This window comes from Mandrillus leucophaeus, unplaced genomic scaffold (genome assembly GCF_000951045.1).
Source record: "Mandrillus leucophaeus isolate KB7577 unplaced genomic scaffold, Mleu.le_1.0 Scaffold432, whole genome shotgun sequence".
NCBI lineage: Eukaryota > Metazoa > Chordata > Mammalia > Primates > Cercopithecidae > Mandrillus > Mandrillus leucophaeus.
Window position 1 is genome coordinate 288,946 of NW_012104610.1, and position 14,933 is coordinate 303,878.

General features: G+C 55.6%; 1 protein-coding gene across 1 annotated transcript in view; it reads left to right on the forward strand.

Moving 5' to 3' along the window:
• STARD10 (StAR-related lipid transfer (START) domain containing 10) overlaps positions 1-14,933 on the forward strand; it is a 27,706-nt gene that overhangs the window by 1,100 nt on the left and 11,673 nt on the right. Inside the window, exon 2 of the mRNA XM_011993651.1 lies at positions 127-446. Within this exon, the coding sequence (XP_011849041.1) occupies positions 240-446 (207 nt within the window). The 5' untranslated portion in view covers positions 127-239. The remainder of the gene's footprint in view (positions 1-126; positions 447-14,933) is intronic.

Below are 14,933 nucleotides of genomic sequence, written 5' to 3' on the forward strand. Positions count from 1 at the left end.
CAGCGCCCGTCCGCCCTTCCCCGGGGCCAGCCCCTGCCTCTCTCTAGCTCCCCACCCGCCAGGACCCCGAACAGCCCCACCCGCGCCCCCAGCGCGCTGATTCCCGTCCCCAAACCGGTCTTGCAGGTCCCAGGAAGGTGGCGTCAGCATCTGCAACCGCGTCGACGTTGTCGGAGCCTCCGCGGAGGACCCAGGAGAACCGGACTAGGGCCAGGGCCCTGGGCCTCCCCACACTCCCTATGGAGAAGCCGGCGGCCTCCACAGAGCCCCAAGGGCCTCGGCCGGTCCTGGGCCGTGAGAGTGTCCAGGTGCCCGATGACCAAGACTTTCGCAGCTTCCGGTCAGAGTGTGAGGCCGAGGTGGGCTGGAACCTGACCTACAGCAAAGCTGGGGTGTCTGTCTGGGTGCAGGCCGTGGAGATGGATCGGACGCTGCACAAGATCAAGGTAGGGTTGCCCACTATCACTTCTGCCTCCACTGCACCCTTACTGCCTCTCTTCCGGAGTCTCCTGGTCCTCTCTCTGGGCTAGACACCTGACTATGTATCTGGGCCCAGAGAGAGTCTCCTGCCAGGGACCGGGAGGAGGCCAAGCCCCATCACACAGATGGGCCAACCGAGGCCTGGAGAGCAGGAGTGACTCAACCTGCCTCTCTCAGCTGGAACCCAGGCTTCTGCATGCCCCTGCCTGCTCCAGGGAGCTGGGCTGCTGCCAGGCCCTTCTAGGAGAGTGGTCTCCCTCAGGGACCCCTCTGCTTGGGAAGCCTGCACCTGGTTCCTGACTTGAGTTATCCAGTTGGGAGACTGGGCCCTTCTCTCCCTGATTCCTGGTTCTCTCAGCCTGAACTGGGTCTCCTTCCCTGCTTTTTGCACCCTGGGGTGCCCAGGACCTGAGTCCTTCCTGCCTGATGCCCTGCTCTTGCTCTTTCCCTTCCCTCCCTCCGTGGCTGCTCCCTCAGTCTTCTGCAGGGACTCAGGATTGTGGCTGGCAGATCCTGAAGGCAGGACTCTGATACCCCTGCCTTGCACAGAGCCAGGCTGCAGGTGGGCTGGGGGAGGAAGGGGCCTGGGGTCAAGGGAAGCCAACATAGGGAGCAGTTGCAGACACATCAGTCGCTCACAACCATCTCCCCTGCTCCTCCCAACCCCACAATTCTCTCTTTGCCTTGCAGGGCAGGCTTGAGGTTTGGGACCTTGGGAACCCACCTCCCCCAGAGGACCAGATGGGGGGTGGTGGTGAAGACTGTGGTTTAAGGGCCTCAATAGCTGCCCCCAATACATCTGGTGTTGCTGTGGGTGCTGCATTTCCAGGGCTCTTAGGTCTCCCTGCAGTGGGCTTTGGCAGTAGGCTGTGCCCTTCGCCTCCCTCTTCCTTGCCTTCTCCCTTCTGCTATCCTCCTGGAAATGTGGAGGAGTCCACCCTCCCCTTCTGCCTAGTCTCAGACTTAGCTCAGGCATGTATCTTGGCCTCTTACCAAGGCCTGAGATGTCTGACCTTTCCCCTCTGACCCTAAGCCCTTCTGCCTCACTTTGTCTTAGTCATTTACATATACTTCTGTCCTTCCCCACAGGATTATCTGCTTCTCACTTTCTGCCTCCCCTTCTCTTCTCTGACTCTGTCTGCACCTTGGCCATCTGACTGTCTTTCCCTCTGGGTTTCCATGTGTGTCTCCCACTTTGGGATTCGCTGCCCAGGGCCAGAGGACCTTGACCTGTGTCTGAGCCTGAGGAGCAGGGAAGGGGAAGGCAGTTGGCGTGTCCCCACTGGTTGTTCCCTGAGAGCAGGGACAGGTCCTATCCTCTTTTTTTTTTTTTTTTGAGAAGCCTCACTCTGTCGCCCAGGCTGAAGTGCAGTAGCAAGATCTCAGCTCACTGCAACCTCCACCTCCCAGGTTCAAGTGATTCTTCTGCCTCAGCCTCCTGAGTAGCTGGGACTGCTAGTGCACACCACCACACTCAGCGAATTTTTGTATTTGTAGTAGAGATGGGGTTTCACCATATTGGCCAGGCTGGTCTTGAACTCCTGACCTCAAGTGATCCACCCACCTCAGCCTCTCAGGTCCTGTCCTCTTTGCGTCCCCAGCATCCAACACAGTTAGAGCAGGGATATTGGTGGAAGAGAGAGGGAAGGAAAGAACGAAGGGACAAATTGAATGAAAGGTGAGAAGAGAATTCACAAGAGCCTGACTGTGACCTGGGAAAGCCTTCAGGTGGGCAGTGCACACTGGGGGAGAAGTGTAGTTTCCCTACCAAGCTGGCACTCCAGAAAGTCAGGGGAGGAGGGGTCTGAACTGAGGCCAGTACTCCCACCCTCTGTGTCAATAGGGCAGAGCTACCTCCTCCATCTGGCTTGGTTAATGAACAAACCCTGCCCAGCCCAGGCCTGGAATTGGTGGGTCTGGGGCCCAGGCTGACTGCAACAGACCACTCGTGGCCAGAACAGGCTTGTCAGGTGGCCTTCCTTGTGGGTGGCGGAGACTTGGAAAAACTGGGGTGTTATAGGCTTCTGGACAGGCATACACCCTCCTGGGCAGCCAGGACCCTACCCTCCTTTTCTTTCAGACTGAACAGATGTTGGAGGTGCTAAAGGGCCCTTAGTAATCCCTATGTCATACCCTTCCTGCCCCTGGATGCAGGTGAGGATATTGGGGCTCAGAGAGGGGCAGGGACCTGCCTAGAGTCACACAGCTATCTCAGCAGAGCTGGGTCTGGAACCCAGATCTACAGCATCTTGGCTAGTGCTCCTTCCTTGCTTCTCCTTGCAGGCTGCCTCCCCAGCTTTGCTCCCCACAATGGAGAGAGGGTGGGGAGAGGAGGTGAGCAGAGCCCAGACCCAGGAAGGAGGCTGGGACCCTGGTTATGGGCACCCCAAGGTGCCAGCTCCCCACTCCTCATCCTCTCAGCACAGCTAGTTGGAGCTCTAGGAGAGATGGACAGAGGCCTGTGATCTTCCCCATCCCCAAGATTCCAGGACTCCCAGGTTCCATGCAGATAATCCCATTTCTGATAAATGAGAGCCCCTGCTCTGAGCCAAGCATTTCTCCCCCTCATCTAATTTGCCCTGAGGCTAGCCTGGGGCAGTAGTAGTCTTGTCTGCATGTTACAAACAAAGAAACTGAGGCTGAGCGAGGTAATGTTGTTTGCCTAAGGTCATGCCACAGCTGAGGCAAGAGTGGAACCATGCCAGCCTGGCTCCAGAGCCCCTGCCCCTCTCCGCATGGGCTCGCATCTTAGTCAACACTGTGGCCTTTAACCCCATCCATAACTCTTTGAAGGCCTGGAGGACGCCGTGTTCTTATCATCTTATTCTTGTTTGATGGATGAGAAAGCCGAGGCCCACAAAGGGGAGTGGCTTGCCAAGGTCACCCAGCAGGTCTGGAGCCAGAATCCCTGGGGATGACTGGGTCACTCCAGGAGGCTGGGACTCAACTACAGGTGTTTGCTGAACTTCTGCCCCCCTTTCCCCCTCCCCTCTCCTGCCCCAGCCTGCTCTGGACCTGTCCCCAGAGCTGGGAAAGCCAGCTGCCCCCTGGACATGCCCAGTGCTCCTGATCCCAGGGTGGGGGTGGGACTCCATCTAGCTATCTACCTGATTCGTTTCCTCCTCCTCATCTCCCTTGCCCTTCCCCGGGTCCAGAGGTCCCTGGCAGCCACTGTGGCTCAGGGCCCAGTAGTTGGAGCCAGGACAAAGGGAAAGGGGCTGTTGGAGGCCACCTCCACCCCTTCCCTCCCTCCTGGCCTCCAGCCTGACCGGGCCCCAGGGCTGCACTGTGCTCTGAATACTGGAGAGGAGGCAGATACCACCTCCTGAGAGTTCAGACCCTGTCCCAGGGACAGATGCTGAACATGGATCCTGGGTACAAGGCAGGAGGCAGCTTGGAGGCTGAACTCAGGTCTCTCAAAGCCCAGGTTAGCTTCCCCATGGCACCTGTATTAGTGTGAGAAACGGGAGACCAAGAGCTTCTGTCAGTCATTCAACCAGGGCCAGCTGGGGTCCAGTCCTGGCTGTTGCATGTGACCTTGGGCACATTCCTGCCCCTCTCTGGGCTGCTTGCCCATCTGTGCAATTGGTCCCTCTTGGCTCCAAGAGTCTCTGAACTCAGCACCCGGGCTGGGGCCCTGGGGGAGAGATTAGGAGCAGGCAGACAGCAGAGGACGTGGCCTGTGAGGCCCTGGCCTGGGTACACACACGCTGTGTTCTCCTGAGGCCTGCCGCGTGAGAGGCAGGGGAGACCTGCGTATCTCCTCAGTGGTCTTCAGACCCTGGTGAAGAGAGGACAGACAGTTCCAGGTGACCTTCCACCCACTGCACAGGCAGCCTGGGGGCAGGAATGAGGCCTGAGAGGAGCCTGGGCCCATGACAGGAGAGACCTGACCCTGGAGCAGGTGTGGGAGGGGGTGTGGCTGAGAGCCTGAGGCTCTGCTGGCCGCAGGAAGCTGGGCAGTGGGGACCTGTCTCCTCTGACTTCCTGTCCTGCTGCTCCTCCCCTTCCCCTTTGGGAAAAGCTCTGGTGGCCCGTCCCAGCCCTGTCTCACTGTCCACCTACCCCACACCACAGGCCACCTGGGTTCCAGACTTCAAAGCCAGTGCTCAGCTCGTGACCCCTCAGCACCTCACCCTCTCACCTGGTGAAATGCCAGATGGCTCAGGGGTCTCCAAGGCCCTTTCCACCCTTACCAGTCTCAGGGACTCAAAAGGGTCATGGGGAAGGTGGGGTCAGGGCTGTGTGTGGGACAGGTCTCCTTAATCCCATCAAGCAGATGTGGAAACTGAGGCTCAAGGCAGGTTCACTTGTGCACAGCCAAACAGCCAGACATGGCTGAAGCTAGATCAGGACCTAGGTCCTTGACTCGCCAAGGCTGAGATCTCGCAACTCCCTTGGACCGGATTATTAACGTGATTGGACTCATGGGTCTCCCTGTGCTGTGTCACTGTGGGAGGGCACCTTAGAGGGGACCCAGCTGGGCAAGAGTCCAGTGCTCACTGTGTGACTTTGGGGGTCATTTCACCTTTCTGGGTCAGTCTTCTTATTGGCAGTGGCAGGGGCACGAGTTCATCTGGTTTTAGGGCCTTGGACTGGGTCAGTTCAGGCTCTAGCTTGGCTCTGCCTGCTATGGGGCACAGTTTCCCCGTACAGGAAGTTGCTGGGCAGGTGGTCTGTAGAGGCTGTGCTAACCTTAGGGGAGGCTGCCCTGCTGGAGACAGAGTGAGGATGGTGGCTGAGGTCTTGCCAGTCTGTGCCATCAGAGAGGTCCCTAGAAGGGGATCCTGAATCCGGGGTTAGGCCCTGAGCTGCCTGGTTCCAGCTCCGACTTGGCATGGGGGGAACTGGAAGAAGTAGTTCCAGAGCTGTCCTCAGGGAACAGGCTCCCAGAGAGCATGACCCCAGTTAGTTAGTGTCTAGACTTTGGGTTGGAGGTGCCCAGAGAAGGGAAAGATCAGAGGTGGCTGGAGGTGTGAGGGAAGTCTTCCTGGAGGAGGTGCCTGGGTTGGGTTGAGGATGCTGGGGAAAGAGCACCAGGATCCAGAGTCCTGGCTGTGTGCCCCTGGGCAAGTTGTCTATGCCTGGGATTCAGCTTCCTTATCTGCCCTGCCTGTCTTCAGAGACTTCATTCATTCACACATTCAGCAAGCATCCATCGTTAGCCTCTTTCTGCTTGGCTCTGTGCTGGAGGTGGGGGACAGAGAGGGCAATCAGATCCAAGCCCTGCCCTCAAGGAGCCCCCAGCTGGGTGCTGAGACACACACTTGTCACAGGAGCTCTGGAAATCTAGAGAGGGCATCTAAATTAGCCTTGGGAGTCAGGGAAGGAACTGCACAGAGGAATGTTCAGGTGATCCTTTTGGAATTGGGTGGGGAGTGAAGACTACAAATTTGATCACATTGGAAGCATTCCATACAGAGCAGCAGCTGTGCAAAGGCCCAGAGGTGGATCATGGGGTGCTGTGCAAAGGCCCAGAGGCGGATCATTTGGAGAATGGGAGGTGGTTCAGTGTGGGCTCGGAACTCAGGGGGCTGGAGGTGATTAGAGAGCTAGACCGAGGCCCCATGCCTTGAGTCTTAGAGGCTCTGGGGTGCCAGGGGAGGGTCTTAGACAGGGAAGCTGGTAAGAGGGCGCTGCTGCTCTATTTGTCTGGGCAGAGGTGCGGAGGCCCACCTTAAAGCCAGGTTGTGGGGAATGGAGCAAAGGATGGAATCCAGAGAGCCTTAGGAGTGATCATGGACAGGATATGATGGTTACAGCATAACTCTTTGCGATGTGCACACTGTGAAGTGTTGTGCAGGCTGGGATGCAGGACGGCACGGATGTACAGCCCCCTCAGTGCCTGCGCTAAGCAGGAACCCTTATGAGCCGGAGTGGAGTGGAGGGTGCCTCCAGGCTGTGTCCCTGCTGGGACTAGAGGAGCCCTCAGTCCCCAGGCTGGCTCTGTGCTCTCCACACCCAGCTCCCCAGGCTCCGGCTTTTAAACTTTAAAGAGCCCCAGCTCAGTTTCCAGCCGAGAGTCTTTAAAGTTTCAGGAGATGAGAGAAAGGGAGTCCTGGAGACAGATGGGTTTTCTTTCTTCCCCCGCATCTCCATGCCTGGCCGGGCCACCTGGAGCCAGGGCTGTGGGTGCCATGACCCCAGTGCTCTGTGGGGCTCCGGGGCCTCGGCGGGGCTGTTCCAGCTTGTTCCCGAGGAGCAGGAGACCTGGCCTGGGTGCCAGGTTGCCACTGAGGATAGATGGGAATAGAAACCTTATTTCAACCCTGACCCCTCATCTTTGCCCCTGACTGGGCAGATGGTGGTGCTCTGGCAACCAGTGGGGGAAAGCAACTCAGACCACATGTCAGGCTTGAGACAGCACCCTCCTGGTGCCTCCCTTCATCCCCTCTGGCATGCTTGGACTGGCCTTGATGCCCTGGGGTCCCTGGAGACTCAAAAGCACGGGCAGCAGAGGGTCCCATGCCAATCACAGTAGATTCTTGTCACCTATCTTTGATTAAAGAGAGCCTGGGGCAGGTGGCACAGGGCAGCTGGAGCTATTCTCTGGGGCTTTAGCATAACCATTGCCTTCCTGCCCCTCAGCCTGGGCTCCCTGAAGGCAGGTACTTGCCACCTCTGATGCTTCTCTCGAATCCTATGTCCTGGGGCCAGTGAGCAATATCTGCACATATATACTGCCTCCTGCTGCCCAATAGGATATAGGGGGTGACTGCCACCTCTGCTCTCCCCTCTGGTGCCTGAGCCATTTACTCATCCTTGGGGTTTGTGTTACCACCTCCATCTGCCCCTGGCTTCCCGAGATCCCCTCCATCATCTCCTGCCCGTGCCTGCCATCTTTGGACCCTGCCAGAGTGGCTGGGGCCTGGTACTTTGCCAGGGAGGTGACGAGTCTTGAGGTAGAGGCCTGCCTGATAGCCAGAAGGATGGAGTTCCCTTGTGTGTCTCCACTTGCATACATGCATGCATTCATTCATTGCTTCAGTATGTTTATTGAGCACATACTATGTTCCAAGGATTGTGTCATATCTAGGAATTTAGGGGCAAACCACACAGATCAGACCCTGCTGTCAGGGTTTCACATCCTGAATGGGTGACAAGCAAGATAGAAGCAAACAACTAAATAAGATACCAGATGATGGTTGTGCATAAGGATGAGATAATGTGATAGGGATTGAGGATTCTGTTGGAGCCTTCGTGTGTGGAGCTGAATTGTGGGTGACTGTGTGTGTGATGTGGCCCTTAGTCTGGCAGACACTGAGCTCCTCAGGGGCAGGTGCTGGGTTTCCCGTCTCCCCCTTCCTACCCACCTGACAGCCCTGGGACAGGGACCTGACAGGGTCAGTCAATCTGTGTTGAAGGTATGTGCGCCTGTGCCTCTGAGTGTGAGACTCTATGTGTGTTTCTGTGTCTGGTGTTACTCTGTGTGTGTGAGTCACACCCCCTCACTGTAGAAGCAGAGTTGTCTGTGATCCAATTATGTCTCCTCAGCTGTCTCCTGGCAGTTCCTGCCCCTGGCTCAGCTCTGACTGTGCTGTGGTTTCCCCTTCTGAAGCTCCCTGTCCTGCCTCCAGGGGCCCCAGGGCATCAAGGCCAGTTCAAGCATGCCAGAGGGGATAGAGGGAGGCACCAAGAGGGGTGCAGCTGCCTCAAGCCTGTCTCTGGGACTCAAGGTCTTCCCTTTGGGGTGTGTTTTCTATCTATCTCTGTTCCCCTGTCCCTTAATGGTTACTGGCAGTGTCCTTAATGTCTCTCCTGGTCACTTCGTTCCTGTGTCTTAAGGTTACTCTGTCCTTAATGTCTCTACTGGTCATGTTGTTCCTGTCCCAGCTGTTTATTCACTCAACAAACCTCTTCTCATGCCTCCCACCCATCCTGCCAGCCACCTGGAGATACCAGATCTGGGTCCTGCTCTTAAGAGACTCGAGTCCTCCTGGGGAGACACATGGAGACAGTGACAGCCTTTTGTGAGCAGTGTGGGGACAGAGACATATACTGAGGCTGAGTGAGGCCAGTGACTGGCAGCATGGTGGGGGGATGGTACAGGGGCTTCTCCAGGAGGTGGTGTTTGGATGGGGCCTCGGGGACCCAGCAGGATAAGGCAACAAACTGAGAAAGTCTTGGTGAGTTGGTCAGGGAGATAGGCTCCCCCTGTGGCAGGGGTTCAGGGCTAACAGTGAGGAAGAGAAGAGCCAGAACCAGGGTGGGGAGGACATTTTGGAGTTTAGATTTTATCCTGATGGCAGAGAAAGAGAGAGAGAGAGAGAGAGAGAAACAGACAGACAGACAGACAACAGAAGCTTTCAGGCTGGGAAGGGCCATTATCAGCTCTGGATTTTAAAAAGCTCCCTGGCCACAGGGGACAGAGTGGCCTGGAAGTCAGGAAGCCAGAGAAGAGGATGTGGCTACAGGGGTCCAAGCAAGGATGGTGAGGCCTATCTGGGCTGGTGAAGAGGAGCTTCTGGGAAGGTCGTGGCCGAGTGGAATCCAAGGGGCAGAGTTGGCTAGAGGTTGAGAGTAAGAGCATAAGGGACAAGTCCAGAACCATACCCCCTATGACAGCGCTGGGCACAGGGAGAACCATGCCCCCTATGGCAGCACCAGGCACAGGAAGAACCATGCCCACTATGGTGATGCCAGGCACAGGGAGAACCATGCCCCCTATGGCGGTGCCGGGCACAGGGAAAACCGTGCCCACTATGGCAGCACTGGGCACAGGGAGAGCCATGCCCACTATGGCTATGGCAGTGCTGGGCACGGGGAGAACCGTGCCTGCTATGGCAGCGCTGAGCATGGGGAGGGGGAGACGTCTATGGGCTGCCCAGGGTGTGGTGCTCCAGAGGCCGTTAGGGATGAAGCCTGGAACTTTACTGCAGAGCTCTGGGGGCGTCAGTCCACTGGTGGTCCGGGAAGCCCTGGGAGGCTTTTTCCCTCTTTGTCTTTGCCTGATGTCTGGAAGTCAGCCCTGGCCTCTGTGTTGTCCCACTGGCCTCCCCTACCCCTTCCCTTTTCTTCTAGGCCCTCCACTCTCTGCCTCCCTTTCTCAGCTCTCCCTTCTCTGCCTGGCTCCCCCTCGCCCCCTAGGATAGAAGTGGAGAGGTACAGGGCAGGAAGCCAGCCTCTGCGATGTCGTTGGAGCAGGACATTCATCACTGCTGCAGAGCTGGGCCTGCTGCTCTGGAGCCTGGAGGTGGAGGTGGGGGTGGAGGTCCAGGGAGGCTGCTGGGGACTAGGGAGGGAAGGGGGAAGGAGGCAGAGCAGGGATGAGTCACTCAGCCCTGGATGGAGAGTGGCAGAGAAGGCCTAGCTCAGTCTGCTCAGGGAGCTCTGTCTAGGTGAGACATGGTAACATTTCTACTCTCCACTACAGTCTCGGGGGCTCCACTTTTGGGGAGAAGATGAGTTGGAGGTAGCTGCTGCCAGATCCCCTTCACTTCACAGGAGAGGGCCATAGGGATTGTCTGGTCATTTTGCAGGTGGGAATACTGAGTTCAAAGATGGGGAAAGAAGACCCTGCATTGGGCCCACACCACTGTGCTCTGTGTCCTTCCAACCCCCACGCCAGCTCTAGGCAAGCCAGCCCCAACATCCCCCCAACTCCACACACACCCTCAAAAGCCCCAGCTCCCAGCATGGACCTGTCAGGGATTGTCCTCCTCTGGCCAGGTGCTGGCCCACCTGATTCCTTGGGTCCTACACAAAACAGAGCCTCGTTCTGGGGGAATAGTCTCAGGGATGGACTTTTGATCGTGCTGGGTTCCAACCTGGTTCCTCCACTTCACTTTTCTGAGCCACCGTTTACCAGTGGGCATAATTGTCCCTCCTCCCAGGTAGTTCAGAGGATGGAATTCAGTGAATTTATTATACCAACCTCCTAGCACAGAGCCTGGCACAGAGCCACACACCATCCACATTTGCTGAGAATGGATGAATGAATGAACAGGTCCCTAAAGGACAGTTCCATTTCCCACCTTTGTCCTTGTTCACCCGGGTTACCTTGTGGCACTGAGTTGATCTCTTTCCTTCCCCCAACCAGTCCAGGCCATTTATAGTTCTCAGGCCATCACCTCTTCCGGGAGCCCCTTCCCCCTCCCTTTCATCTGGGTGCCGTCTCTTCTCCTGGTCATCTTTTAGGGCCCAGCTTAGATACCCCTTCCTCTACCTGCATTTCTGGCTTCCCTTTGTCCCTTCCTTGAACCTAAAGAGTTGTCATTGTCTGTGCCTGCAAGCCCTGCCAGACAACACAGTGTTCCCAGGTTAACTCAGCATCAGACAGGTAGTCTCAGGCCCCAACCAGCTGAGTCACAGCTTTCAGGTCTGGGGAGCAAGGACTTGGGGTTCTGGGCAATGCTTTTAATTAGGAAGGAAAAAAAGTAAGGCTGGGTGTGGTGGCTCACGCCTGTAATCCCAACACTTTGGGAGGTTGAAGCAGGTGGATCACTTGAGACCAGGAGTTCGAGACCATTCTGGCGAACATAGTGAAGCCCCATCTCTACTAAAAATACAAAAATTAGCTGGGTGCGCTGGCACACGCCTGTAATCCCAGCTACTCAGGAGGCTGAGGTACGAGAATCCTTGAGCCTGGGAGGCAGAGGTTGCAGTGAGCCGAGATAGTGCCACTGCACTCCAGCCTGGGTGACAAAGCCAAACTCTGTCTCAAAAAAAAATAATTTTCTTAAAAAGTGATTTTTATATCTTGTATAAACGATATTGTAGCACCAGTAATAAGAATCCAAAAAAGAAAAATAAATATAAATCACCCGGAGCCTCAGTTCCCTGAGTAGAACTTTTCCTTGGTTCCTTCCAGCTCTCATTCAAAGGTGTAGAGTTTGTTCATAGTTTAAACCATGGCACAGGTACTAGTTTGTATACTGTTTTATTCATTTAATCTTGCTCTGTAGAAGTTTCTCATATTGGCCGGGTGCGGTGGCTCATGCCTGCAATCCCAGCACTTTGGGAGGCCTAGACGAGCGGATCACGAGGTCAGGAGATCGAGACCATCCTGGCTAACACAGTGAAACCCCGTCTCTACTAAAAAATACAAAAAACTAGCCGGGCGAGGTGGTGGGCGCCTGTAGTCCCAGCTACTCGGGAGGCTGAGGCAGGAGAATGGCATGAACCCGGGAGGCGGAGCTTGCAGTGAGCTGAGATCCGGCCACTGCACTCCAGCCTGGGCGACAGAGTAAGACTCCGTCTCAAAAAAAAAAAAAAAAAAAAGTATTTGCCAAATTATTTTCTAGAATAATGGAACCAATTTTTGCAGCCACTGTATAACAGTTTTACCATATCTTTATAAGCAGTGAGTACCTGATAAGCAGTGAGTATTTTATATATTTACTGAGCATAAATTGGTACCTCAGTACAATTTTACTTTACTTTTCTTTGACTGTCAGGACTATTAAAGATCTTAAAGCAAGTCCCAGAATCTCCCCTGAACCTGTCTCTTGGTATTTCTGAAGGCTCATACCTCCACCCCCCAGCCCTTTACCCCTTTTTAAGAGGATGATGGCAGAAGTAGTAATAGTAGTTGTCCTTGTGTTATAGAGATCTATAAGAGTTCAGGGATTTTCATGGCTGCACCTCCTTGGGAATTATACAGATGCACGGAGGGCCACGGACCAGGGCTCCAGCATTCTAAAAGTCAGAGAAGCCCACACAGGCTCAGCCTCTTTGTTGGCTTACCTGCCTATCCCTCCATTCAGGAACAGCTCCTTACTGAGCGCTTGCTATAGGCCAGGCCCCCTGCAAGGCATGGAGGATGCCAAGATGAGCAAGGGGCCACAGCATTACAGGCAAATGAATGCATGACAATGCGAGCTGAGAAGGGAGCTGCTGGGGGTCTAGGAGACAAGGAAGGGTGGCCTCCAGCCCATCCTGGAGAGTTTCGGGATATGGCAGGCTGCCTGGACAGGGAGCAGCCGGGCTGAAGTTTGAAGACATATTGAAGACATAATAGGAAGGGAGCCAGTGAGAGAAAGTCCTGGGAAAGCATTCTGGGCAGCGCTGGAGGAGGAGGTGCCTCAGCACCCCTCATGACAGCACTGAGCAGACCTCTCTCCTTCCCCTCTTTCCCTGAACCCTCAGGTGTGTGCCCTGGAACAGCTCTTGGGATTTTTTGGGGGCCAGGGGGAGTGTAAAGTGAAGGGTCTTGGGGGTCTCCATTTTGGGGACCCCAGAAACCCAGAGGCAAGGGGCAGGTGCTCCATTAGCTTGGCCTGATGCTTGCCTTGTGGGAACCTCAGGGAAGGGCACAGTGGAGGGCCCTGAAGCCAGCAGGTGGTGAGTGGGTCCTGGGAGGAGAAGCGGGAACAGAAAGGGCAGAGGGGCACTGGCGCTGGGGCTCGGACCTGCTGTGTGCTGTGGGCCAGGCTTTGCATCTCTCAGAGCCTCCTCTCCTGGTCCAGCATGGTGAGGGCAGGGCCTGGCTGTGGGCTGTGAGGGTGAAGGGGGCATCTGTGCGGGGCCCTGGTGTGAGAGAGCTGCCCACCCCCTCCCTGTGCACTCATGCTGTGGAGGAATTTTGGCATTTTTCTTATTTTAAACTTTGTTCCTTGTTGTCCCTGTATGTCCTGTCCTTTGGGGGTTAGTGGGAGGTGTTCCCCCAGGGCAGGGCCTGAGAAATCAGGGAAAGTTGCTGGGGCCTGGGGCTGGAGGAGGGGCAGCTACTGCCAAGGGCTTTAGGGACCAGTCTCATCTAATCCTTACAGGACCACTCTGAGGAAAGGATTATCCCTGCTTGACAGATGAGATGCTGGGGCTCAGAATCCTTTGCCCAAGCCAAGTCCACACAGCTGGGACATGGCAGGGCAGAGGTCTGTCTGACACAGATGGCCCAGCACTGCTGTATGAACTCTGGGCCTGCAGGCAACAGGGGCTTCAGGTTTGGAGCCCCAGCACTGGGTTCTGGAAAATCTAGAGCTTGGGTCAGGAACTTTGGAGGAAGAATCTGTGGGCTCTACCTCCCTGGTCAGCAAGGCCTCAGTCCAGAGCACTGCATTATAACCATCAACTAAGGCAGCCTCCAGTTGCCAAGGTGTTTTGTTTTAGCTGGGCCAGTCCTGCCCCTTGGTGAAGGTAGCAGAAAGTCTTGACACTGTAGGGTCAGTCACACCTGGACTCTGGTTCTCTGCTTCACTACTGTTAGCTGTGTGGATTGTACCTCCCTGGGCCTCAGATTCAGCATCTGTAAAATGGGGGCAATGCTTCCCTCTGGGGTGTTGGAAGGGTCAGAGGCAATATCTGCAAAGGATGCAGCTCTGTGCCCTTGACAGCTGGCAGAGGTGGTTTGAGCTAAATTTCAGCCCCTGTGGGGTCCATGGTCCAGGTGCTTCTGTCTCCTTTGCAGGGTGCTGAATGGTCAGTGATTTGGAGCAATGGTAATGGTTATTGAGGTTGGGACTATTGTTCAGGGCTGTGATTGATTTGATACTTTGTGCTCCACCCCATCAGGAACTCTTCCTCTCATTTGAATATGGTTCTGTTGGGAAAGGGTGATTTGCTTAACAGTTACTCCTGTCACAAAACTATCTGCTGAAATGCAGTGTATGGAGAAGTTAGCACAGCCTGTAGGATATTTGAGAGCCCAGCTGAAGCCAGGTTTCCCCAATGGTCACCTGAAGGGTTCTGAGTGAATAGATCATTTCCTGGGTTCCTAGGACTTTGGGATAATCTGTGTGCCCCACATAGTCCATGGGCAAGGATATTGGTGTCCTGCTATGTAAGGTCTTGGAGGGAGGACTAGCATTGGGTCTACCTGTCTGTGTGTCTGTTTGCTTGTAACTGCCTGGGCCTTTGGCTCTCAAGGCCAGGACACAGCTCCATGGAGGGGACCTGCCTTCCTTTCCCATCTCAGGTCAACCATCTCCCTGGGTCTTGGGAGAGACTGCTGCCCCTCCCTGGAGTGGACAGTCCACCTTCTCTAATGCTCAGCACTGGCAAGGCATCCCAGAGAACACAGGCAGGGGGTGGAAGAGAGGTGAGGGGTAGAGTGAGACACAGCTTGGGCACTGGACCCTGGACTGTACTTGTTTGTTGAACCCTCCAGGCCTTTGCACCACTGGTCCCCCTGCTGAAATGCACTTCCCTGCCCCTCAGTGGCTCAGGGCCTTATCCTTTTGGGCTTAGGCGCATTCTACCATGCAGTTCATGTGCATTCCCCTCTCCTAGCCCTGCTCATGCTATCTTGAGATTTTGTGTCCCTGTCCCTTACCACTCTACTTGGAGGGACCTCTTTGGGGCAGGGCTCAGGTCCAGTTCACCTCCGGTCTCCCACCACCCAGTTGCACACAGGTCTGGCACACAGCAGGCTTCAGAGAATGGTGAAAGGATGAATGGAAGGGCAGGGCAGGGTGAGGCGTGGGAGGCACCCAGGGTGCACAGTATCAGCAGACACCTGCAAGTGCAGCCTAGTCCTGGCCATGTGGAAGGGTGCATGGCTACTCACGGAAGCC